The sequence below is a fragment of the Clinocottus analis genome, unplaced genomic scaffold (genome assembly GCF_023055335.1).
Source record: "Clinocottus analis isolate CAN_PGR_092001 unplaced genomic scaffold, fCliAna1.0.p SCAF_11, whole genome shotgun sequence".
NCBI lineage: Eukaryota > Metazoa > Chordata > Actinopteri > Perciformes > Cottidae > Clinocottus > Clinocottus analis.
The window spans coordinates 15,057,024-15,081,362 of NW_027175832.1; the positions used below are offsets into that span (position 1 = coordinate 15,057,024).

Below are 24,339 nucleotides of genomic sequence, written 5' to 3' on the forward strand. Positions count from 1 at the left end.
TTCTCTGGCTTTAACGGCAAGCGCGCGTGGTATCTCAACCGTTATTGGCAACGGTATATAACGCAAACGTTCAAGTCGGTGATAACGGTTGGATGTGGATGAAAATTTGATCGTCAGCAGTCAAAAATTCAAGAAACACCAGCGAGTCTTTGGAGAACAGAAACGGCACTTCGATAAAAATGTGGTCAACTGAGTTTTGGTAAGGGCAGAAAATAAATTGCAATGATGTTAGCAAATAAAACAAATAAAAGACACACTCAAATATGAACTGTTAACTACAATCCTAGCTAACGGCAAACTGCCTTACTACGTGAAACCGTAATTTTGCTAACGGTAACGTTAATGTTAACGTTTGCTAATTTATCAACAATTGTTGTTAATGTTACATAACACCACGCCAAAGTAACTACCGTAAGCTTTAACTTAATGCTATTTAGCCTAGAGCAGGTGGATTTCATTAGCTTAGTTATACAACGTTCATTACAAATGAATGGTGAGCGTAACGCTACTTGAACGTTTGCTTTGTTGAACGTTAACCAGACAATGGAAGGTATTAAAAGTTAACTAACCTAGCTTTAGTTAGCCAGGTTAACTTTACCCGACTATGTGTCTGGTTTGTGGGAAGTGCGTCATATCCTGCCCCACAAATATGTAACCCAACTAACGTTAATAAAAGGTAACTGTTAATCTGTTCAATGGAACGCTAAAACCCTTACATTCTCATAAATGTCAGTTTCAAGAAAAAGTTACAGTACCAAATTAAAAGGAAAAAATACAGAAATGTAACACCTCTTCATGAGTTTATCAGAAACTAAGAAGGTTATATGAGACAATTGAATTTGGCTCCAGCACTAGTTATCAACTAATTAGTTGTTTTATTAATGAAATGTAATCGAGAGAGAATAAGCACAATAATTGAGTTTTTCAACAACAAAGGGGGTGATATCGCCTGAGCTCTTCATGATGGATGCAGATGATCTGAAGGCCAACGAGGATGGTGCTCAGGTAAATTTATTTGATCACTTTTATTGGTTCATTGTTTTTTTTATAATACAAATAAACAAATCCATTTAACCCATTAGGTATTGCATAGTGTTTTTATGTTTGCAAGTACAATTGCTATTGTTTACAACACTTGTCTTCCTCAGGCTAAATACAAACAGGCAAGAGAAGAGCGAAAGATGCTCCTCACCTCTGCACACAAGTATATGTTTGAGCTCCTGTCTCATAGGCTGTACTTGGAGCCAACAGCAGTAGAGGAATTTATTTTAGATTCTTCATCTGTGAGTTTTCCAATGAGATCCATCGAGTATCCTATAAAGCCACTGCACAAAAAAAAACACTAACCTGGCTTTTTCTTTAGTGGGAAAGGTTAAAATCGTCATTCATGCCTTGCTTTTTGTTTGTTTTCTTCCTCAATAGCTGGATGCTTTTGATAATTTCTTCTCTAAAGGAGGAAATGCAACCATTTCCTTTGTGTATCAAGAGGCTGAAATCCCAGGAATAGGTAGGTGTAATTGTATTACATACTTGTTATATTTGTCCCCCTAATGATGAATATTCAAACTTAAGAACATTACTGTTTTTCATCTCACTAAAAACATTATGCATTTCATATAATTTCAGAGTGTGGACGCTTATATCCTAAGACTACCAAAGGGGAAAAAATATTGAGGCTGTTTTTAGCCAATATGTCTCAGACATGCCTCACAGGCATTTGCTGCTTTTTCACACGGAATAGAGTGGACATTCCTGTGAATTTAGAAAACATACATGAGGTAAGACAGTCATGTGTATAATAGTGTGTCTCTGTTATTGTATTAAGTTGTTTTTGTGTGATGTACACATTTTAACATTGTATTATTGGATTTTATTACCCAATTAAAATCCCTGTTGAAAGGGCATGACATAACTGTTATGTGTGTTCTAAAGAAGGTTGTTGCTTGGCTGTAAAAGATACTGATACATTATTTAGTGAGTTTAGCACCCCAAGTGCTGTGATTATTACATACTGTAAGTCGAATGCACTCCTTTTTAGAGTACTAGCTAATCATCATTGATCTTTGCGTGTCAAGGTAGTGTTATTTAACAGTTAACAAGACATAAATGTATGTTGTAAAGCCTTTAGATAATACTTTTCTTCTGTTAACACCAAAGATTTACTGAGAGTAGATAAATCTGCCAATGCGAAACAACTAGATGAATGTTCATATTAGAAAAAATGTTGAAGTTGTTATCTTATATATTGGTTATACTTTTTTTTTTTTAAAACAGACCTTAAAGACCAATGGTTAATGCAGATTTAAAATCTTGGGAATATTGGGGATTATAAAAGGATACATTGTGACAAATGTCCAGTCTGTCAGTCCCGTAAAAAACTGAGTTAAAGCCATTTAAATGTGTCATGCTACTGGAGTGCTTGTGAGATTGCTGAAGTTGATGCTATCATGTCTGAGGAGAAGTTTGTAATACTATTTAGTGATACAGCTAATTTTACTCATTAGCATTAAGCACATCAGCATTCGAGTATTCATTTTTAAACACTGGCAACTATTTTTTTTTTTTTTATTGAAAACACATCTTAAATTAGTTAGGTAGATAATTACTGCTGAAGCCCATGTATTGGATAGATGATACTGTTTGATGCTTTGTAGGAGATCTTCTTTTCAATGATTGATGCCAGAGACGGCCTCGTGAAAGGAACAAGGAATGTCTTCAACTTTGTGCTACCAGCTCTTGAAGCTGAAAACTGGGGTGTCTTAGAAAAGTCTAGACATGGACAAAAAATAATACAGAATTTCAAGGACACTATAAAACATTGTCTTGGCTCCTTAGATGGTAAGTCATTATTTTATTTAAGTTGTCAATTACAGAATTATTTTTGTCTTTAAAGTTTTGATTTTTAGAACACATTAAAGCCGTACCATATCTTAACCAATTTGTTTGGCACACTTAAGTCACACTTTATTGCTTTGAATTTTTCAACTGTTGCATTATCTGTTAACAATAATATTGTCATAAACGAAAAGATGTATTTCAGTAAATTGGATTTATCTTTCTTGTTGGTACCCCAGACATCCAGAAGGAGAATGAGAGTATTGTTCATCTGAATACAGTCACAGATATTAACCTCTCAACGTTGGCATCCCTTGACGATATGAAAATTGCAGCTGCTGATTTTGACATGGTGCATCGACTGGAAGAAGTTCTGATGCAATGGTATAAACAAATTGAGAAGGTTGGTAAAATTATGATTGTATTGTTATTTCATTAACAGGTGGTCAAATGTATGTGAAGAGATACACAATTTCTCCCAGTATAAACGATAAGTTTAAAAAACTCAAAACAAAATATAAATGTAAACTGTTAATAATGTTTGGACATGGAACATTTCAATGGTTAATCAATCTATATTTTGAAGGGTTAAAGCATATCACTTTCTAAATTAATATTATATTAGATCTGTTAATTAAATTGCTGCCCTGTAAAGGGAAATGAAAATGTAACCATTGTGTGTGTTCATAATCAACAGGTCCTGATAGAAAGTGATCAGTTAAGGAAAGAGGATGATTCTGCAGGGCCACTGAGTGAGTTAGAACACTGGAAAAAAATGTCATTACGGTTCAACTCCATCATCAATCACATCAAAAACCCAGAGTGTAAGGCAGTGGTAATGGTGCTCCATATCAGCCGTTCCAAGAATATGAAGGTACGGAGGCTTGAGTGTCAAACGTAAACAAAGTAATACCGTCACGAAGTTAAACAGCATTTTTATCAGGTTTTGTTTGATCGGTTTGATTTGTGTATCGACGCAATATGACTAACTGATGCTGTGTAAATTAAATGGTAAAACGTTTTAGTTGAATGAGCTATCGCAATTATCAAAAATCCAATGTGCACAATGTGAAGATGATCGTTCCAGGTGGATGAAAAATGCAATTATATTTTCAAAATGTGTAACCTTTGAGTTTTTTTAATGATTACATTAAAAATGTAACCATGTAGAAATGGCGGGAGCTGGATGCCAGGGTAACAGATCGTACCAATGAGGCAAAAGACAATATGAAATTCCTTGACACACTAGAGAAAGTCTGTCAGCCTCTTTACAACAGTGACCCGGTATGTATAATCAATAATTTGATATGATGAATAGTAATGTCTAAGGAAAGGTTATATCGCCGCACTACATAATTGTACACGCTAATATGTAGGATAATAATTAAGGTAAATGTGTTTTTCAAAAAAGTTGTTGAGGGCCCAGTTTGTCAATGGATTTTCCATCAAATTTTAGATATGTGTGTGTCATTTTAAAGTGATGTTTACTTTATACAGTAAAGATTAGTAAAAACCCTATGGAGTAGACTGAAATAATGACATAAATCTATATAAAAGGTATGCATGCATGGTCACCATTTCCCTGTATTGTGATGCAGCCCATGTGTCCTGAGGGGGCAGGTCAAACTTTAGTTACAGTGACCTCTAGTGGATATCAGGTTTTTTATTAGAACTACAATGGGTATCGTACTTGTAGGATAGGCATTATAGTGACCCAGCCACTTTACTAAGAGTCAAGAAATGTATTGGTCATATGAAACATTTTGCAAGATGGAACCTTAAGAACATCATGTATTATTGCATGTTTGTTACATGTTGTTCATTCTGTTAATAATACACACGGATGTGTGATTTCAGGTCACCATGATGAAAAGCGTGCAGAATGTCATCGATGCTATTCGAATGATTTACAGTGTTTCACTATACTACAACACTAGTGAAAAGATATCTTCCCTGTTCATAAAAGTAAGTGTAGTATATTTAGTCTCAGAACATTATAAGTTGTTGTTCAGAAATTCTAAGAAACCAATTTAATTGTGTTCCTGAAAATAACTCCAGGTCACAAATCAGATGGTTACAGCATGCAGATCATATATTACTAACAATGGCAAATGTCTAATATGGGACCAAGATGCTAAAGAAATCGTCAAGAAAATTCAGGTGATGATGACACTTATTTAAACACATTGACATCGGCATGTGACTTTTTTCAAATTCATTCATCTTTTATTTTTTGGCAGGACTGTATCTGCTTATATCAGGAATATAGGTCTTGCTTCCAGAAGACAAAGAAACAAATAACAGAAAGACCTGGAAAGAGGTCCTTTGAGGTTTCAGAGATGCAGATTTTTTGCAAGTTTGAGGGCTTCTGCAATCAACTTAAAAAGGTGCCGACTTAAAATATTTTCTTTAAAATTTCATTTGCAGTTTTACCATAAGGCCTTGACAAGTAACAATATGCTGTATCTATTGTAGATCACACAAATAATAACAGTGTTCAAGAACTTCCAATCTCTTGAAAAATCAAATATTGAGGGCATTGAAATTCTGGCCAGAACATTCCACACTGTATCCATGAATGTGAAAATGATGCAGTATGATATCTTGGTTCCAAGGATAGAATTTGAAACAGATTTTACCAAGTTTATGACTCAAATCAGCAACATTGAGGTATGTATAGTTATCTTCTGTTCATAATCTGTTAATCAGAAGGTGATATTAAACATTTGGCTATCCTTATTTCTCTACAGAAACAGCTGCAGGCATTTATGACTTCATGCTTCTCAAACATCTCATCTCAGCAATCTTTGTCCCTAATACTGCGGTCAGTATAATGTAGTATATCTTCTGTAATTATTTAAGCTGGGGAGGATTTGTCAATATAATAAAGAATTTAACACAGGTCTAATGAGTTTCCTTTTTTGTAGTTTTCAGAGGATGAAGATACCTTGTCTTGACACAGAAATGTCCAAACTTCTGAGTCTTATTCTGCAACATTATGCTTCAGAAGTAGTGTTTGTAAAAAAGGTACTCCATTTTCATTTTTAAGTAGATATTGATAAAATATTACATAATATGTTGTCAATTATGGACTTTTATGTTTTTCATTAAATGAGCTGATCTGCTTTTGTACATTTTCTTTGCAGGTCTTTGACGAACAGAAAGACACACCTCAATTAGCTAGAAACATGCCTCCGGTTGCTGGAAGGATTTATTGGGTCCGGCTTCTCTACAAGAAAATAGATGAACCCATCGCATACATTAAAGTAAGCCTACGTTTTTCTACCAGACCAACTTAAAATACTATAATATTATGTACGTTTCAACGTTGAATGTATCTATTATCATTTACAGAAAAACTCTGACATTCTGTGCAGCCCCGAGGGACAAAATGTGGAACAAATGTACAAGACAGCTGTAGCTGCGTTTGCAGAGTTTGAGTCTGATTACCACAAAGCATGGGTGCATGAAGTGTCAAAACATGAATACGGTTGGTTCTCTAGCTCTGACTTAATATGTTTATACCCCAGATGCACACAATATCCCTCATGAGTAATATTAATTTCAAATGCTTTCTTTACCAATTTGCATTATAACAGTCTTGAATAATACACTGCTGGTTCGTCACCCAAAGACTGGTAAATTAGTTGACAACTTTGATCCTAAAGTAACTGAGGTCATTGCGGATGCTAAGTATTTGTTGAAGATGGGTCTGGAGGTTCCAAAGCAGGCTTTGCGTCTGGTCAAGTGGGAAAGTGAAATAAAGGCCAACCACTTTCGACTACAGGTAAATTCTAACACCTTTTTTTTACAGATGGATGGTTACCTTAAGATAAAATGACTTGTATGCCATCTTTGTTTTTGTAGACCATTTTGGCAGATTATGATTCTACTTGTGAGAAGATTCCAGTGGAATTTACCAACCTGATGTCTTCAAAGATTAAAAATGTGAGCAGTTTGTAAACAGTACATTTAATTACATTAAAAAAATATTAAGGAAATGTAGCTCATACCATGTTCTTATGAATATAAACAAATTATTCAACTCACGATATATGTACACAAACATTCTAAGTTTGTTTTGCTAAGTTTGTTAAAACCCGCAAATATGACACTTGCTGCAGAAAGTGTGAATACTAGGTGTGGAACCAGGTTTTTTACGATTTTATTTCTGTGGCATTTGTGTCCAAAGGAGTTACTATTGCTTACTTTATCAACGCTTCTCAAGTTTCTTTTTTTATTTTCCTCTGGTTTTTGGTCAATTAAAAGGTGGAATCTGTGCTTCGCCAAGGAGCAGTACTGCTCACCTGGTCATCCTTCCTCCTAGACAAGTTCTTCCGACATGTTGACACTGCTTTGCTTGAGCTCAAACATCTTGTAAAGAAGGTATGTTACTGAATAGAAGTATTTAGAAAAATGCTCAGTATCTTTTCTTTTCTCATATGGATAGTGTCGTTTTGGATTTGCAACGTAAAAAATTGTAATTAAAGTTGTGTACATGTATATAATTATACATACACACACACACACACTTTCTATTTATTTATTTTCAGGTGAAGGATATCTGTAAGATTCACATTGATGACGTCCTGACAGACATCTCCCAGACTGTGCTGATTGAGCTCCCTGAAAGTCATACGTCTTCGGTGCAGCAATTGATTGACATCAATGAGGTACTGTATGTGCTAGGGCTCTAACTAACTATTATTTTCATTTTTAAATAATCTCTCAATTATCTTTGATTGATTGATTTATTAATTGATTAGTCTATGAAAGTCTGAAAAAGGTGAAGAATGACAATCAGTGTTTACCAAGATGACTTCCTCAAATATCTTGTTCTGTTTACAACTCAAACATGTTCTGATGTTAAACTTCACTGTTTTGCTTGACTAAAACCACCACAGCATGCAGCTGTTTTTAACTGAAAAAGCTCTAAAAACTAACTTTACAGTATGAAGATACAGTTAGCAACTAACTTGGGAAGATAGTGAAGAACTAAGCATTGACAAAATCTCCCTCAGAAATGGATACAGACCAAAAACAGGAGAGCGTGCCAGAAACACAATTCCAAAGGAATGACAATGGTGCTCTATAACTAGTGCATGTGTAAATAGGCAACTGAATGCAATTAAGCTAGCCATATAATTTTAGAATATGATGATATATCAATGTTGTGTTGTTTCTGCTGCCCTTAAATGGCATAAAAGGAAGGATTAGTTCTTTTTTCAAACAGCTTTTTATAGAAATTATGAAATGTGTCAACACACCCAGTGTATTCTTTTTTTTAGGACCAATGTAAGGAGTGGGCAAAGACGTTGGACTCCAAATGTAGTCATGTTAAATATGCAGTAAAGGAGCTGGGTAACATCTTCAGTGCCATTTATGAATCAAAAGGCACCAAGAAGACTGCAGAGGAGGTTTCAGGTGCTCTTAACTCACAGTTTAAAGTGTACATAAGTTGATATAATATACAAGTATTCAAATAATAGGCCTACAGTAGCTAAAATTGAAATATATGTGTGTATAATTATAGTTTTTATTTTCCCTCTTGAACATTTTAGGACGGAGGGGTGTGACATTCTCAGCAGAAAGCCAGATGCCCCCCAAAGAGGATGAGGGAAAGAATTTAGAAGGTCCAGACAGAGATAAAGCAATCAAATTTGAAAAGGTCTTTTTTCTCTTTTAATTTATTAATATTGGTACTGTATACCAACAAATATGTTAATAAGTCAACTAACAATCTTAATCTTAGGAGTTGAAGAAGCTTCATGAACACTTCAGTGCAAGGGTATTTGAGGCACTGGTCAAAACAACAAAGCTGTCTCTTGAGACCATGAAAAGGAGAATTTGTGGCACTAGGTAAGCTGTCTGTTATTCAGTACGTTAAAAAAAATGGAAATATCTATAAGAAACTATATGTTACAGATCGACATCAATGAAAGGAAAATTTAATACTTACCGGAAGTCAATGTCTGAGACTAAGTTCCCACTAATAACATGCGAACTCAAGCTTGTTTTACCCAACGTGGTGAGTTTTTACTACTCGTTCGTTACTAATTCAACTAGTTATCTTTTAAGAGCAATAAATAATCTAGAATCCCTTCCTAAACAAAAAAAGTGTTTCTCTGTCTGATATTTTTTCATCAGGTAATGATTCCCACTGTAGATAAGATCCAACAAGCCATAAATCAATTAATTGACATGGTGTTGGAAATCAGCAAAAATATTTCATGGCAGCAGGAGTACAGTCCAGACGGTGAAAAGAAAGGTAAACCAACTCATAGATGAAAAAAAACAGAAAGACAAGTAAACAGAAATGACTTGACTCTTTAATCAAAATACAATCTTCTATGGCTTTGTGTGTGTGTGTGTGTGTGTGTGTGTGTGTGTGTGTGTGTGTGTGTGTGTGTGTGTGTGTGCGTGTGTGTGTGCGCGCGGGTGTTTAAGACGGAGCAAGAGAGAGAGGAGAACGTGACAAAAATTCAAAAATATGTTTTTTCAACAAAATTTTTAGTCTCATATTTTTTGATGTCACATACGATTAGTGTTTAATGACATTGCTGCCATCTTGTCAGTGTCTCCTCTAAAAAAATAAAAAGGGTGTTAACAAACATATTTTGTAAAAGTATTCCTTCACAAAATTTCCATTGCTATATACAACCCTTTTGAATTGGATGTTTGTGATCTCACAGGCGGAGAAAAAGAGAATTTCTATCAAAGAGTTGTTGAACAAAAAGAGATCAAAAAGGCTGTGATCATTCTGAAATCAGCAGTAAGCTCCCAAAAAGGACACGCATCTGATGTTCTAAAGCAGTTTGATCAATTCAGTGTGATCTGGGGTGAAGAGAAGAACCTCAAAGTCAAGGTTTGTTTTTCTTAGAACATAACATTCTTGTTTTCACTTAATAGAAAATATACTGTTTGTTTTCTTATGACAATACCATAATGCAAATAATACCATGATGTGTATCATCATTTTAAAAAGGAATTTATGGACAGCAATCCATCCTTGGTCCAGATCAAATCTGAATTCCAGCACTATGACTCAATTGAACAAGAAATCGATGATGTCAAACCCATCATCGCTTTGGGCTGTACTCAATTATCAACAGGTAAGGTAACCGTAATATGTTCGAGACAGCAACCAGATTGAAGATTTTCTTCTTGCCCAAATTGTACAATGTGTGCTGCTGGGTCAAATTCCACTATAGATTGGAGAGAAATTGTTAAAGCTTTCCAGCAAATAGCCAGAAAATGGAGCTAATGCATTAGTTTCCCCATTATTGCAGTTTAAAGAAACATGTTTGTCACTACAGAATGTCATCTAATCCAGTAATTAGACATGTCACTCAAACCCCCAAAAAGTAATCTATTGGTCGCACTAGGAGCACTTTTGGAATCAGAAATGTTCATTCTAAATTTCAGGGCTATTCATCACATTTTTTGTCAAGATATTTATTTCTAAAGGAAAGTGCTGGCCCAACCGTCTGACATTGCCATCTCTGCCACAACAAGAAACCTTATGCCCCAAGAAGCAGCATCCTCTTTGTTATAGTAAAAATTGTATTTAATAGCAAAATGTTTTAATTGGTTATGTGATCACTTGTTTTTAGAATTGTGTGTGTTAGAGGGGAGGAATACAAATAATTTGTGTTTCCTGTATACAGAGTCATTAAAGAAGTCTTTGACAGTTGAGACCAAAGCCTGGAAGAAATTGTTGTGTAAATACCTGAAGGAGAAGTACAGGAAGAAAATGATTGAAACCAGCATACATATTAACACATATCTTGGACAACTATCTCATCCGGTGGCTGATCTGGAAGATGTGCGTTGTGCCATGGGGGCCCTGTCTAAACTTCGGGATGCTGAAATTCAAACTGACATGACATTAATTGCCATTGAGGTATGAATAGCACCATACACCGCAGCTAAGGTCAAGTTTGTTCCTGCAATGGTTACTGTGTATGACCTTGTACAGATCAAAAATAGAACAGATCAAAAAAAATACAACACACAGGAAGCATTGTTAAGGACATTGGTTCTCAACCTTTTCACTGATGTATCCCATGTGAAATATGTTTTCTGCCAAATACCCTCTAACCAATGCAAAGCTTTTTGGATGAAAAACAAATAGAAGATATCAAAGTCAGTTCAGGAACCTACACTTATATTTTATTGAATATTGGTTAAGTATAACTTTTTTTAAGGATTTTTGATTGGATGCTAATTTTAAATATTTTCTCAAAAGATCTCACGTACCTCATGGAGTGCCTTCACATACCCTCAGGGGTACACGTACCCCCATTTGAGAACCACTGGTTTAGGGTCTAGGTCTACAGGTTCTTGGAAAATAATGAAAAATGATATATGAAGTGAAGTAAAGTACATATATAGGTTTACACCAAAATTCCACACAGCAGTTTCTGATACAACTCTGGAAAGCTTTTTTTTTGCCACTTTATATTAGCACTGTTTTTTAATCAAATGGGATCCACAGAATGAAATTGAAACTTTTTTTACAGAATTGGAATATGGGCAAAACCTGCTGAAAAGTTGTGTTAATAAATAAAGAAAGTAAAAAAGAAAGACAGGAAGAGCAATTGAGAGTTGGTACTCTGAAAGACAAGACATGCACAATGAACTGAGAAAATGTTGGCTTTGCTTGATCTATAGGGCATTATCTGTAAAACGTATCAGACTATTGGGATTGGGATTTCCATCACTATCAAATTCATGGTTCTCGTGCTCAATCTTAAATTTGTGTGATGATCCAAATCTTAGAAAGGTTTTTCACTGTCATTATCTATTTAAAGTCATACATTATTCTTCCTTTATAAATTAAACTTGCAGTTTTGATTTCTGTAGCTGTCAAATAACAATCATATGTCGTTATATTTTATAGGAAGCGTATGAAATTTTGACTCAATATGGAGCTGAGGTGACCGAAAGACAACTCGAGGGGGTGCACAATCTGAATCGTTTCTCCACAAAGCTGCAGTTTAAAGCTGTTAGTATCATTACTATTCCTATTTTGTTTACTTTGACTTTTTAAAATATGTTCATCTCTAACTCAGCTGTGATTTTATTTTTTATTCCTGACTTTATTCCCAGAGAACAGTGCAAGATGAGCTTGTTCGTATGCAGCCCAAGTTCAAACAAAACCTTCTGGAATGTGTTAACATTTTTCAAAATGATGTTGGTACTTTTATGGAACAATATGATTCAGTAAGTAATCTGTGAATCTTTAAGTCTGATCAGTATTGGTATGTTTTCTATCGATTCATTTAAATTGATCAGTTCTTATGGTCTTGTTTTCAGGAAGGCCCCATGGCTGATGGAATCGCTCCACAAGAAGCCAGCCGCAGACTACGGCAATGTCAAGTAACTGTCAAAATGTTGTGTACCATTCTGTAAACTGGTCAATGATGCATGAAAAATATAAAAAACTAAAAAGATTATAATCATGGTAAAGATTGAAAATGAAAATGTAGAATGTGTGTAACGTCTATAGACCCGCCACTTTAAAACAGACTTCAATGTTTTACAGTCACTTAGATGTAAAAAGGAAAAAAACTCTAATTGCTGCAAATATTAGATTCTTTTTAACCAAAGTACTTACTCTGCCTACCAGCTATGTACTGTACCCCACCTCCAGGGGCAGTCACTTTGAAAGAGTATATATAACTTAGCTCTTCCGTCTTTGAACTTTATGAACATGCAGTTTATCAACTCATAAGACCCCTGGATCTGAATGCTAAAGTATTACAATGCACATCCATTTGTTTGATAAACAAACATGTATTCATATTAACACACATTTTTGATCAGGGTGGATTATTCTTGTTTTTTTTCTTCATTTTGATCGTTTCAGGGTTTATTCCGGTAAATAAAATGCAAAAATATATCTACATTCTGCTTTTACGAGATTAAATTATCTTGAAATTTCTTTCAGGTTAAATTTGAAGAACTGTGGAAAAATTTCACCACATATACTTCTGGGGAGCAGCTTCTTGGCTTACCAGTCACAAACTATGACTGTCTACAAAAGAAAAAGTGGGTTGACACTCTACAAGCTTACCACACATTACCAGAACAATAACAATTCTTGATTATGGTGATAATCTTTATGGTATTTTATAATGTGTTTAGACTAATAGTTATACAATTTCCTATGATTATCTTAGAAAAGAACTTGACCTGCTACAGAAACTCTACGGCCTGTATGATGCAGTGATGAGTAAGATTGGCGGGTACTATGACATTCTATGGACAGAAATGGATATTGAGAAGATCAATTCAGAGCTTTTGGAATTTCAGAACAGGTAATCCAAGTATTTATGTTCAACCTCCCGACATTACAGATACAAACAATGTACTAAGCACTGTGATTTAAATATTATATATATATATATATATATATATATATATATATATATATATATATATATATATATATTACGGAGAACAATTTTTCTTTTAGGTAGGCATGTGCCAACATGAAAACCTCCTAGTGCATCGTACAATCATCTTGCCCAAATAAAATCTTTAATTGCTGTATCTGCTGTAAAGAAAAATGAGTGTTCAAAAATATGTAGTGAAAACAAAAACTACAAGTGTTTGTATATTTTTTCAGACACATAAATAAATGATTATTCCTATATCTAGGTGTCGAAAGCTACCCAAAGGACTGAAGAACTGGCAAGCCTTCCAAGACCTGAAGGTGATGATTGATGATTTCATTGAGTCGTGCCCTCTACTTGAGATGATGGTAAACAAGTCTGTGATGAAGAGACACTGGGACAGGATCACAGAGCTGACTGGGCACCCATTTGATGTGGAGTCCAAGACCTTTACACTAAAGAATATCATGGAAGCACCTCTTTTGAAGCACAAGGACGATATTGAGGTTTGTTGGCAATTTGGATGCTGTGGTTGCAACCCCTCCCTAATCTCAAATTACAATATTTGTATCTTATTATGTTATGTCATTATGGGCTTGATTTTTCCATTTGTAGGACATCTGCATTTCATCTGTGAAGGAGAAGGATATTGACGCCAAGTTGTCACAAGTGAAAGAAGTGTGGTCCGGCCAGAACCTGAGCTTGATGACATTCAAGGATCGAGGTGAACTAATGCTGAAAGGGGCCGACTCAGCAGAGATTCTAACCATGCTGGAGGACAGTTTGATGGTGCTGGGATCACTGCTAAGCAACAGGTACAACAGAGCAAACACTGACTTGAAATGAGATTTCAAAATGTTGACCAAAATCAATATTTAACACCAAGTAGGAAAAATAGATTGAGGCTATAAAAATAAATGATTGTGACTTGACTGATGCGACTATAACTGATGATTTAGAGAGGGACTGATGCATATCATTTTGTTCTATTTATTCAAGGTATCCTTTCAGTTATCAAGTCCATACAATGTCTTGTGCTGTCTTAAGAAACTTGTGTTCTTGTCTTCCTTATATAGATACAGTGCCTTTTACAAAGCAGAGATCCAGGACTGGTTGTCAAAGCTTTCAACATCATCTGATGTCATTGAGCAGTGGATTATTGTGCAAAACCTGTGGATCTATTTGGAGGCTGTGTTTGTTGGCGGTGACATAGCCAAAGACCTGCCACAGGTATAGTTCATATTCTGTATCTTCATATGTCAAAAGTTACAACGTTAAGCTCTTCCTTAGTAAAATATATACTTCATATATCCCAATGTAGGAATCAAAGCGTTTTCAGGACATTGACAAGTCCTGGATTACGATCATGCACCGAGCCCAAAAAGTCCCAAATGTGGTGGAGTGTTGTGTTGGCGATTCAACTCTGGGACAGCTCCTACCAGATCTTCAGAAACAGCTAGAATTTTGTCAAAAATCTCTTGCAGGGTAGAACAAATTGAAAACCCTTCTATGTCGTGCTTGTTATGTAGTAACTTGTTAGTGCATTGTATTTTTTATCAAAAATAATTGTATTAATAATGTCACTTTTTCTTTTCCTGTAAGTACTTTGCATTTGGGCAAGTGTCATCATCAATCTTAGTTGTTATTAATTTTCCCCCATACAATTTTGGTTATCCTCACATCTTGCAAATGCTTAACTACAGTTGATGTAAGTCATATATTTACTGGAGATAATGTGATCTGACAGGTACCTTGAGAAAAAGAGGCTCCTCTTCCCACGGTTCTTCTTTGTGTCTGATCCGGCCCTTTTGGAAATCCTTGGACAAGCTAGTGATTCTCACACAATTCAGGTTAGAACATTGATTGCCACTTTAAAGAATTTGTTTAAGTGAAAAAATAATCAAAATACCTCTGCCAAAGAGCTTGTGTTTTTGGTCCTACTCATATTCTCATGATTTTCCGAAGACTAATTTGAGCTGCAATATTTTTTTCAGTCACATCTTCTTGGAGTGTTTGACAATATTAACGAAGCAGAGTTTAATGTAACTGAGTATGACAAGATTGTGGCTGTTATTTCACAAGAGGGAGAGAAACTACAGGTATATATGTGCTAATTGCATTGACAGAATAGAAATATAATTTAGAATGTGTTACTCTTAATGCAAAGCACTTTGTTGTGTCATATAGCATAGTATGTGCATGTGTCATGTGTTTGGTTTGTTGAATATGAATCTCTAAAATAACTTGTAATGCAGTGTAGGAGACAAATATAGGGGGAAACTAAACTACCTTTTAATTGTACTTGAGTAAATGCACTTTGTTGTGTGTTTCTGGTTTCAGCTGAACAATACCGTCATGGCACAGGGAGCAGTGGAGCTCTGGCTCGGGGAGCTGTTGTTACAACAGCAGGCTTCATTACACTCTGTTATCAAAGCCGCAGATCTAGAGATCAACGATAGCGACTTTGATCTTCTGTTTTTCCTCAACAACTTCCAAGCACAGGTAAGAAGTGAGAATGTTGAATGCATGACAGTTGCCATGCTAGTGGCATATCAGGTCAACTCAAGGCTTGTTCAGTGTATAATTATGAAAAAAAAAATTCTCCCATTGTTGAGTCTGACAACATTAGCCAAGTAAGAATCATGACAAGAACTCTACCTTTCCTACCTAGATGTTTCCACAACAGAATATTTAAATATTGTACTCACTGATGTGGTACTAGAAAATCCTCAATACACATTTCAAGAATGGCTTATTCATATTCAGATCAGAACTTGTACATGGTGATCACCTGACAACTTAGCAGCCTAAATGATCGCAATGGTCAATTTATTTATATTCTTGGATTTACTTTGTTTGAAAGGTTTGTAAAATAACAAACATGAATAAACTCATAGTGCTGAGTTATATAAAGAAAGACTGGTAAAATCAGTAGTTCTTTATTTGTTTGAAAGTACATGATGGCACAGCATCTAATGTATATTAGCTAATGCTTTTAAGTTACATTCAGATAATTCACATGATGAGATGCAACTTTTTCTGCGTCTTTTGCTCCTATTCTCTTTTAGGTTGGCTTGCTCGGAATCCAGATGCTTTGGACAAGAGATTCAGAACAGGCTCTGAACAATGCTGAAAATGACAAGGAGAGCATGCCTCTCGCCAAGAAAAAATTCCTAAATCTACTCAGGGCACTCATTAAACAAACCACCTGTGACCTGAGCAAATTTGACAGAGTCAAATATGAGACGCTCGTCACAATCCATGTGCACCAGAGTGATATATTTAATGACCTAGTAGGTTCCTAGTAGGAAAAATCTGGTCATAGATCCTAACATATTATTAACTGGCTGTCATGTCTGTAACACATTCAGATTGATCTTACTTTGTTCTCAGGTAAAGAAGCGTATCAAATCTGTCGGTGACTTTGAATGGCTGAAGCAGAGCAGATTTTACTTCAAAGATGACTTGGAAAAGGTCCTTGTATCAATTACTAATGTGGACTTCATTTATCAGAATGAGTTCCTAGGCTGTACCGACCGTCTGGTCATCACCCCTCTGACTGACAGGCAAGAAAAGAGAAATTTGATTTGGTTACTTAATCATCAAATATACTTTTCAAATAATGTTACATGACAAAGTTAAATCAGAGAACTATATTTTATCAACAGGTGTTATATCACACTAGCCCAGGCTCTGGGTATGAGCATGGGAGGAGCCCCTGCAGGACCAGCCGGCACTGGGAAGACTGAAACCACGAAAGACATGGGTCGTTGCCTTGGCAAGTATGTGGTGGTGTTCAACTGCTCGGATCAGATGGATTTCAGAGGACTTGGCAGGATATACAAAGGTATGTCAGGCAAAACCTTCACTAGTGTAATGTACAACTTTAGTTATCTCATAATGTATTTTTTTTCAGGCCTTGCTCAGTCAGGGTCCTGGGGCTGCTTTGATGAGTTCAACAGAATCGACCTGCCAGTGCTTTCTGTTGCTGCTCAGCAGATCTACATTGTTCTGATTGCACGCAAAAAACACAAAAGCTCTTTCATTTTTACTGATGGAGACACTGTGAATCTGAATCCAGAGTTCGGCCTATTCATCACTATGGTAGGATACACAGTTGCACATGAAGCTCATAAGAGACACTAAATATAAACTACATAAATGCTGTCAATAACTTGTCGTCATTCCATGTTTAGAACCCTGGATATGCAGGTCGTCAGGAACTTCCTGAAAATCTAAAAGTGCAATTCAGGACAGTTTCAATGATGGTACCAGACCGGCAGGTGGGTTACGGCTACTTTTGTTAGAAGGTAATATTTTCCCTTCTGCACTACTATAAACACATGGTCACTTCTCCGCTGTTTTCTTCGGCAGATCATCATGAGAGTCAAACTAGCCAGTTGTGGATTCAATGATAATGTCATGTTAGCCCAGAAATTCTTTGTCCTCTATAAACTGTGTGAAGAACAACTTACAAAACAGGTGAGAAGCGTGTGGCCAGTGCTTAATTACTATTTTTGCATGATTATTGACCGACTGAGACAAAGCCTCTGCTTTTTGCCAGGTTCACTATGACTTTGGCCTGAGGAACATTCTGTCGGTGTTAAGAACACTCGGGGCCAATAAAAGAGCACGTCCTGATGACACAGAGTCCAGCATTGTCATGACAGTGCTGCGAGACATGAATCTCTCTAAATTAGTATGACAGGAACTCAGTTTTAACCACCTTACATAATAATATATTTTGGAGGCATACTACTGTGTGTCAGCAGATACTATATGTGAATCTTTCTGTATCTTTCAGGTGGATGAGGATGAGCCCCTTTTCCTTAGCTTAATCCTTGACTTATTCCCAAGTAGCCCGCTGGATGGAGGCACATATGTTAAGCTTCAAGCTGCTGTGACCCATCAAGTTGAGCTAGCTGGTATTGTCAACCACCCACCATGGAACCTCAAACTGGTTCAGGTACCTCAAAACCTCTTTGGATGTTAAAGTCACGACAAGGAACTTTAATTCTGTTTTGATTCTGGTGGTCCCTCTGTACGAAAATAATAGAGATTTCGAAAACCAGATTTAGAAAGACAAATTTGATTGTAGCAGGTGTCTGACAGTCTGCTGCACGTAGTCCTTTTTCAGATTTTCCCATGCCTCCCTTCCCTGCCTTGGCCTCTAGCGGCGCATAGTGTCAATGTTGGCTCCTAGCGGGTGAGATTGTGGCTGTTAAAGGTGACAGCTAGGGGTTTCTGGGTTTGCTTTATTTCATTTGATTTTCACGGAATCTGACCTAGTAGCAACGACAACAAGCATTAAGAATAACTGTATATCTACAGACAGTCTTCTCGCTGATTGTCTCTTTAATTTATGTTGGTTATATGGAGGCGTCAATATTTAATTTAGACTATTTTATAACTAGTTACTCATAGTAACTTTCAGCTCCTTTTGTATGATAAAGTTATTGTTTGGAATATACTTCACTGATATGTTATTGTTACTGTCACTATCAGCTTTATGAGACTTCAAGAGTGCGCCATGGCCTGATGACTTTGGGCCCAAGTGGAGCTGGGAAGACCACAGTCATCAACCTGCTTATGCGAGCTATGAGTGAATGTGGAGACCCACACAGGGAGATGCGCATGAACCCCAAAGCAATCACTGCACCACAGATGTTCGGTCGTCTTGATGCAGCCACCAACGATTGGACTGATGGGATCTTTTCCACTCTGTGGAGGAGGACACTTAAAGCCAAAAAAGGTTTGTCACACAAAGTTAAGTGCACATTCAAACTAATTCATCTCATTTTACAGCACAAATTGCCTTAATATAAAACATATTTGCACTACCCAGAACACACTATTTTAGAGACTAGGCTAAGACACAAAGAATGATTCATGAAATGTAGTTGTTTTGTTTGATAAAAGCCATGCAGCCTTTGTTCACTTTTTTGCTTCAGCAGCACAGATGACATGATTTATGCTTACACCTAAAAATGTTAGTCACAAGACCTATACATGTGTCTGAACTTGAAAAAGAACTACAGTATGAGTAAATTGAAATATGAAAGAGATAGTTTTAGAATTTAAGGATTGAATTATGATGGTTTTAAGAGTTTTTTCTCTTCAGGGGAGTTCATATGGATTGTGCTTGATGGCCCTGTGGATGCCATATGGATTGAGAACCTCAACTCTGTGCTTGATGATAACAAAACACTAACACTGGCTAATGGTGACCGCATCACCATGTCTCCATCCTGCAAACTGGTGTTTGAAGTGCACAACATGGATAATGCTTCCCCTGCTACTGTGTCTCGGGTGGGTATGGTCTTCATGAGCTCCTCAGCTCTTAGCTGGAAACCCATACTCCAGGTACAGTTGTTTTATGAAATAATCAAAGAAGAAAGTGTAAACAATTATTCTTCTACAATGAAGTGCTTCGGTAGAACTTGGACTTTATGTTGTAGGGATGGGCTCATAAGCGCATTGCAAGAGAGGCAGAAAACATTGTGAATTTATACGAAAGAATATTTGAGGACACCTACTTGTATATGAAGCAGAATCTTAAACCCAAAATGGAGCTTCTGGAATGCAACTACATAATGCAGGTATGTATACAGAAAAATGCTGAAGACAAACAGAAATTAGACGATGGCTCTAACCTTGTTTCATAAAACACGGAATTATCTGAATATGTTCCACCCTTAGTCAGTGAATCTGCTGGAGGGCCTTATCCCAACCAAGGAGGCAGGGGGCTTGACTGGGAGCAAACACCTTGAACACCTCTTTGTCTTCTGCCTCATGTGGAGCCTGGGAGCCATTTTGGAGTTAGAGGATAGAGACAAACTAGAGGAGTTCATCAGAGCTCATGACAGTCGCATTGATGTGCCTCGAACACAGCAAGGAGAGACAATGTTTGAGTACATGGTCAACACAAACGGTACAGTCATATTATACAAAAATACTACCTCTTGGCTGTCTTGATCTGGTTTTAAAGTGAGTGTTTGAAGGATGGTTTTATCCTGAGTCTACAACTTTGTTTGGCAACTTCTATTTTAGGTGAATGGTGTCATTGGAATAACCATGTTGGGGAGTATGTCTATCCTACTGATCTTGTGCCAGACTATGCATCCATTCTTGTGCCAAATGTGGATAACACAAGAACCTCTTTCTTGCTGGAAACTATTGCCAAACAACGCAAGGTGATCTAGTCACTTTTAACTTCTCCTTCTAACTTTTTTTGCTTTAAGATTTGTCTGTGAAAGATAAATATTGTATTTGTATAGGCCGTACTGCTTATTGGTGAACAAGGGACAGCTAAGACTGTGATGATAAAAAGCTACACAAAAAAATATGATCCCGAGACAGACCTTACAAAGTCCCTAAACTTCTCATCTGCAACAGAACCCATGATGTTTCAGGTAGAATATTTACTATGTTCTCTTTGCATGGCTTTGTACAGTTCCGAATATATATATTTTTTTTTACAAAAAAGGTTTTTCCCTATTGCAGCGAACAGTGGAAAGCTACATTGAGAAAAGGATTGGCAGCGCCTATGGACCCCCAGGGGGACGCAAGATGACAATCTTCATCGATGATATCAACATGCCCGTTGTCAATGAATGGGGAGATCAGGTGTTTATATAGCAGGGTTTTTATAGATAGATAGATAGATAGATAGATAGATAGATAGATAGATAGATAGATAGATAGATAGATAGATAGATATGTACTTTATTAATCCCCAAGGGGAAATATTTTGTCAAAGTAGTGTCCCACATTTACAGACATCAACATCAATGGAATTAACTAAACACACAAGATAAGTAATATATATATATATATATATATATATATATATATATATATATATATATATATATATATATATATATATATATACATACACTTACAAATTCATATTTAATCTGAATAACTACTGTATGTGACTATCCAACTAGATTACCAATGAGATAGTACGCCAGATGATGGAAATGAGCGGCATGTACAACCTGGACAAACCAGGAGACTTTACCACAGTTGAGGATGTACAGATTCTGGCTGCCATGATTCATCCTGGTGGTGGGAGAAACGACATCCCACAAAGACTGAAGAGACAGTTTACTGTCTTTAACTGTACTCTGCCATCCAACACATCTATTGATAAGATATTTGGTATCTGTCTCTAAAATTATACATCTTTTGCCTTTTTCGTTTACTTTAGGATGTATGAAACACTTCATTTGTTTTGCATGCTCTTTCTCTGCAGGTGTAATCGGCTGTGGATATTTCCATCCATGCAGGAACTTCAAGCTTGAGATTACAGATATGGTGAAGCGTCTTGTGTCTGCTGGGAGGATTGTATGGCAGTGGACAAAGGTAATCACTTCAAATATTATGTGACATTGATTACAGGTATTAATTTGTTAATGAAGACATGACGTGATTTGATGATTTCTCATTGAAGACAAAAATGCTTCCTACACCATCCAAGTTCCACTACATCTTCAATTTGAGAGACTTGTCGAGGATCTGGCAAGGAATTTTAAACATTAAGGCAGAGGAGTGTAATGATATTCCTACTCTCTTGGCACTTTTCAAAAGTGAATGTACAAGGGTGATTGCTGACAGGTGCAGTGCTTACATACAGTGAATACACCTTTTAAGTACAAAAAATGGCAAAATAAATATACATACTAACACAGTGTTTATCTGTAGGTGTATTTGCTCAGAGGACAGAGAGTGGTTTAAGAAGGCTGTATCCCGTGTGATTCAAGAGCATATTGACCCCAGCCTCGTCCCAGAACTTCATCCTGAGCCATACTTTGTGGACTTTCTGCGAGATGCTATCGAGCCCACTGGAGAAGAAGATGAAAATACCTGTTTTGATGCACCCAAAATTTATGAACTGGTATGAACTTGGTATTTTACGATATCTTAACTATTAATGTAAAAACTCACCAAACTCTAAGCAAACTGACGTTCTTCCAGGTGCCAAATTTCGAGTTCTTATCAGAAAAGCTGACGTCGTATCAGATCGAGCACAATGAGATGATAAGAGGCTCCAGTCTAGATCTGGTTTTCTTCATGGATGCCATGACTCATCTTGTCAAGGTCAGACTAAAAGCCAATCCAACCGCATGCATATCCTGTAGAGTAAACTATGCATAATTCTGATTTTTTTGGAGATCTTCCTTTGTACAGATCTCTAGAATCCTTCGAACTGACAATGGCAATGCCCTGCTCGTGGGAGTGGGAGGATCAGGGAAACAGAGCTTGACTCGCCTGGCTTCATACATAGCTGGATACAGCATCTTCCAGATTACATTGACAAGGTAAAAACAGAATAAAGAAAACTGTTTGGAAGAAGATAGCTATGCAGCATCACGATAAGGGGTTAAATAAGATGAAAACTCAAAGTCTCTATGTTGTTTTGTATTTTGTGTTAAGAGAATAATATATTATATCTCAATTATAATTAATACATTTAATTAATTTGTAAAATTCCGTTGGTAGGGTACAACATTTTGATTATGTATATTAATCTGTAAAATGTTTCACTTTTTAAAGATTATTCTTACCTATTTGAATTAATGACAATAATGACCACTTAAATTGTACTGTAGATTATGAAAAACATAGGCCTTTTAAATTCCAAAATACAAAATTGTCAAAAAGCAAGCATATAACAAATGATTCCTGATTAATTTGGTATGATAGTTTGGACTACAGCTAATGTTATTTACATGTTTGTTCATAGCGAGACCATTTTTATTCGAAACAAAAATATTTTAAAATGGCACTAAACTTTTGTTACAAAGTAATATGATACATATCCCATGTTCTGTTGGTAACCAGAATTGTGCATTTTTAAGTTTTTACATATTAACACTTCGAGGAAGATATAATTAAATTCAGAATCCAGAATACATACAACATTCCTGTCCCAGGACCTCCCATCGGATCAGGAAAAACTCCCCAAAAACTAAAAAAAACCTTTCATGTGGAAAAAATGGAAGAAACCTTCAGGAGAGCAACAGAGGAGAATCCCTCACCTCAGATGGACAGAATCAATATATGTTATGTGAACAGAATAAAACAGAGTTACAGCACATTCAATGAATATGACAGAAATTATTCATATAATGAGTAGATCCAGATAACCACAATTAATGACAGCAGAAGGAGATAGAGAGGAGGGGCATCAACAGGGTCGCTATGGCAGGAGGCAAGGCCCAGGATGCAGCGCCAAGTAGGCAGGGCCCAGGAGGCAGGAGCGGCTCCAGACACAGCCACAATCCATGGAAACTTAAGAGGCGAGAAAGCACAAAGACTTCGGAAAGAAGTAGAGTTAGTGATGTGCATTAAAGAGACATTAAATCATCCTGAAGGAGAGAGAGAAGAGGAGAGAGTTCAGTCTATCCAAAAAGGTCCCCGAGCAGTCTGAGCTTATAGTAGAACTTCTGAAAACTGGAGGGAAAATCTATCTGTCCTCAAATGACGGAGAGAGTTGCCTGACTTTCTCTCTAAAAAAAGGAAGCTGGTTCCATAGAAGAGGAGCTCGATAACTGTAGGTTCAGACTTTGCTTCTAACACTGCTATGTTTGTTTTTTCAACAGAACATACAACGTAGGTAATTTCATGGATGACCTGAAAGTGTTGTACAAAACAGCTGGCGCTCAGGGAAAGGGCATCACCTTCATCTTTACAGACAATGAAATAAAAGAAGAAGCCTTTCTTGAGTACCTTAACAATATTCTTTCTTCCGGAGAGGTGAGGACTTTACTTCAATTGTGAAAACCTGTTATAAGTTGGTATACAACCTTACATTAGGGAAGTACAGTTTCACTCACAGGGAAAAACACAATCAAGTTATGAATTTATTCACTATCACATTAGTAAAATACACTGGCTGGATTCTTATTAATATTTTACACGTTACCTGAACAAAGTTGTCAAAGCACAATGTTAAGAAGTTGCTGTTCTTGAGCTACGCAAAGGATATACCCAAATGAAGACAGACAGAAATTCCTAACTTTATTGTTGTGATACTATATAGATAGTTGTGAACGTTCCTATTTATTTTCATTGATACAGTAATAATTCCTATATC

The 24,339-nt window shown here is 36.4% G+C and overlaps 1 protein-coding gene across 1 annotated transcript in view; it reads left to right on the plus strand.

The window, feature by feature from the left end:
• The first annotated feature begins 58 nt into the window (after positions 1-58).
• The window catches only part of LOC137803658 (dynein axonemal heavy chain 8-like), a 33,742-nt gene continuing 9,461 nt past the window's right edge, over positions 59-24,339 (plus strand). The window contains exons 1-63 of the mRNA XM_068602352.1: positions 59-199; positions 937-1,005; positions 1,149-1,283; positions 1,423-1,507; positions 1,627-1,778; positions 2,655-2,838; positions 3,075-3,238; positions 3,533-3,709; positions 4,006-4,119; positions 4,693-4,800; positions 4,894-4,995; positions 5,076-5,222; positions 5,311-5,505; positions 5,586-5,659; positions 5,763-5,862; positions 5,982-6,101; positions 6,190-6,325; positions 6,435-6,622; positions 6,703-6,783; positions 7,105-7,221; positions 7,389-7,508; positions 8,124-8,259; positions 8,397-8,503; positions 8,588-8,694; positions 8,761-8,863; positions 8,983-9,103; positions 9,528-9,700; positions 9,821-9,947; positions 10,503-10,738; positions 11,738-11,842; positions 11,947-12,060; positions 12,154-12,216; positions 12,788-12,888; positions 13,020-13,157; positions 13,501-13,741; positions 13,851-14,050; positions 14,312-14,465; positions 14,557-14,720; positions 14,983-15,085; positions 15,230-15,334; positions 15,576-15,737; positions 16,304-16,528; positions 16,629-16,801; positions 16,904-17,082; positions 17,152-17,339; positions 17,432-17,518; positions 17,610-17,717; positions 17,800-17,934; positions 18,040-18,201; positions 18,741-18,987; positions 19,357-19,598; positions 19,694-19,834; positions 19,935-20,166; positions 20,286-20,428; positions 20,513-20,647; positions 20,739-20,861; positions 21,188-21,401; positions 21,496-21,605; positions 21,694-21,857; positions 21,945-22,137; positions 22,218-22,340; positions 22,431-22,561; positions 23,846-23,999. Coding sequence (XP_068458453.1) covers positions 961-1,005; positions 1,149-1,283; positions 1,423-1,507; positions 1,627-1,778; positions 2,655-2,838; positions 3,075-3,238; positions 3,533-3,709; positions 4,006-4,119; positions 4,693-4,800; positions 4,894-4,995; positions 5,076-5,222; positions 5,311-5,505; positions 5,586-5,659; positions 5,763-5,862; positions 5,982-6,101; positions 6,190-6,325; positions 6,435-6,622; positions 6,703-6,783; positions 7,105-7,221; positions 7,389-7,508; positions 8,124-8,259; positions 8,397-8,503; positions 8,588-8,694; positions 8,761-8,863; positions 8,983-9,103; positions 9,528-9,700; positions 9,821-9,947; positions 10,503-10,738; positions 11,738-11,842; positions 11,947-12,060; positions 12,154-12,216; positions 12,788-12,888; positions 13,020-13,157; positions 13,501-13,741; positions 13,851-14,050; positions 14,312-14,465; positions 14,557-14,720; positions 14,983-15,085; positions 15,230-15,334; positions 15,576-15,737; positions 16,304-16,528; positions 16,629-16,801; positions 16,904-17,082; positions 17,152-17,339; positions 17,432-17,518; positions 17,610-17,717; positions 17,800-17,934; positions 18,040-18,201; positions 18,741-18,987; positions 19,357-19,598; positions 19,694-19,834; positions 19,935-20,166; positions 20,286-20,428; positions 20,513-20,647; positions 20,739-20,861; positions 21,188-21,401; positions 21,496-21,605; positions 21,694-21,857; positions 21,945-22,137; positions 22,218-22,340; positions 22,431-22,561; positions 23,846-23,999 — 8,913 coding nt within the window. The 5' untranslated portion in view covers positions 59-199; positions 937-960. The remainder of the gene's footprint in view (positions 200-936; positions 1,006-1,148; positions 1,284-1,422; positions 1,508-1,626; positions 1,779-2,654; positions 2,839-3,074; positions 3,239-3,532; positions 3,710-4,005; positions 4,120-4,692; positions 4,801-4,893; positions 4,996-5,075; positions 5,223-5,310; positions 5,506-5,585; positions 5,660-5,762; positions 5,863-5,981; positions 6,102-6,189; positions 6,326-6,434; positions 6,623-6,702; positions 6,784-7,104; positions 7,222-7,388; positions 7,509-8,123; positions 8,260-8,396; positions 8,504-8,587; positions 8,695-8,760; positions 8,864-8,982; positions 9,104-9,527; positions 9,701-9,820; positions 9,948-10,502; positions 10,739-11,737; positions 11,843-11,946; positions 12,061-12,153; positions 12,217-12,787; positions 12,889-13,019; positions 13,158-13,500; positions 13,742-13,850; positions 14,051-14,311; positions 14,466-14,556; positions 14,721-14,982; positions 15,086-15,229; positions 15,335-15,575; positions 15,738-16,303; positions 16,529-16,628; positions 16,802-16,903; positions 17,083-17,151; positions 17,340-17,431; positions 17,519-17,609; positions 17,718-17,799; positions 17,935-18,039; positions 18,202-18,740; positions 18,988-19,356; positions 19,599-19,693; positions 19,835-19,934; positions 20,167-20,285; positions 20,429-20,512; positions 20,648-20,738; positions 20,862-21,187; positions 21,402-21,495; positions 21,606-21,693; positions 21,858-21,944; positions 22,138-22,217; positions 22,341-22,430; positions 22,562-23,845; positions 24,000-24,339) is intronic.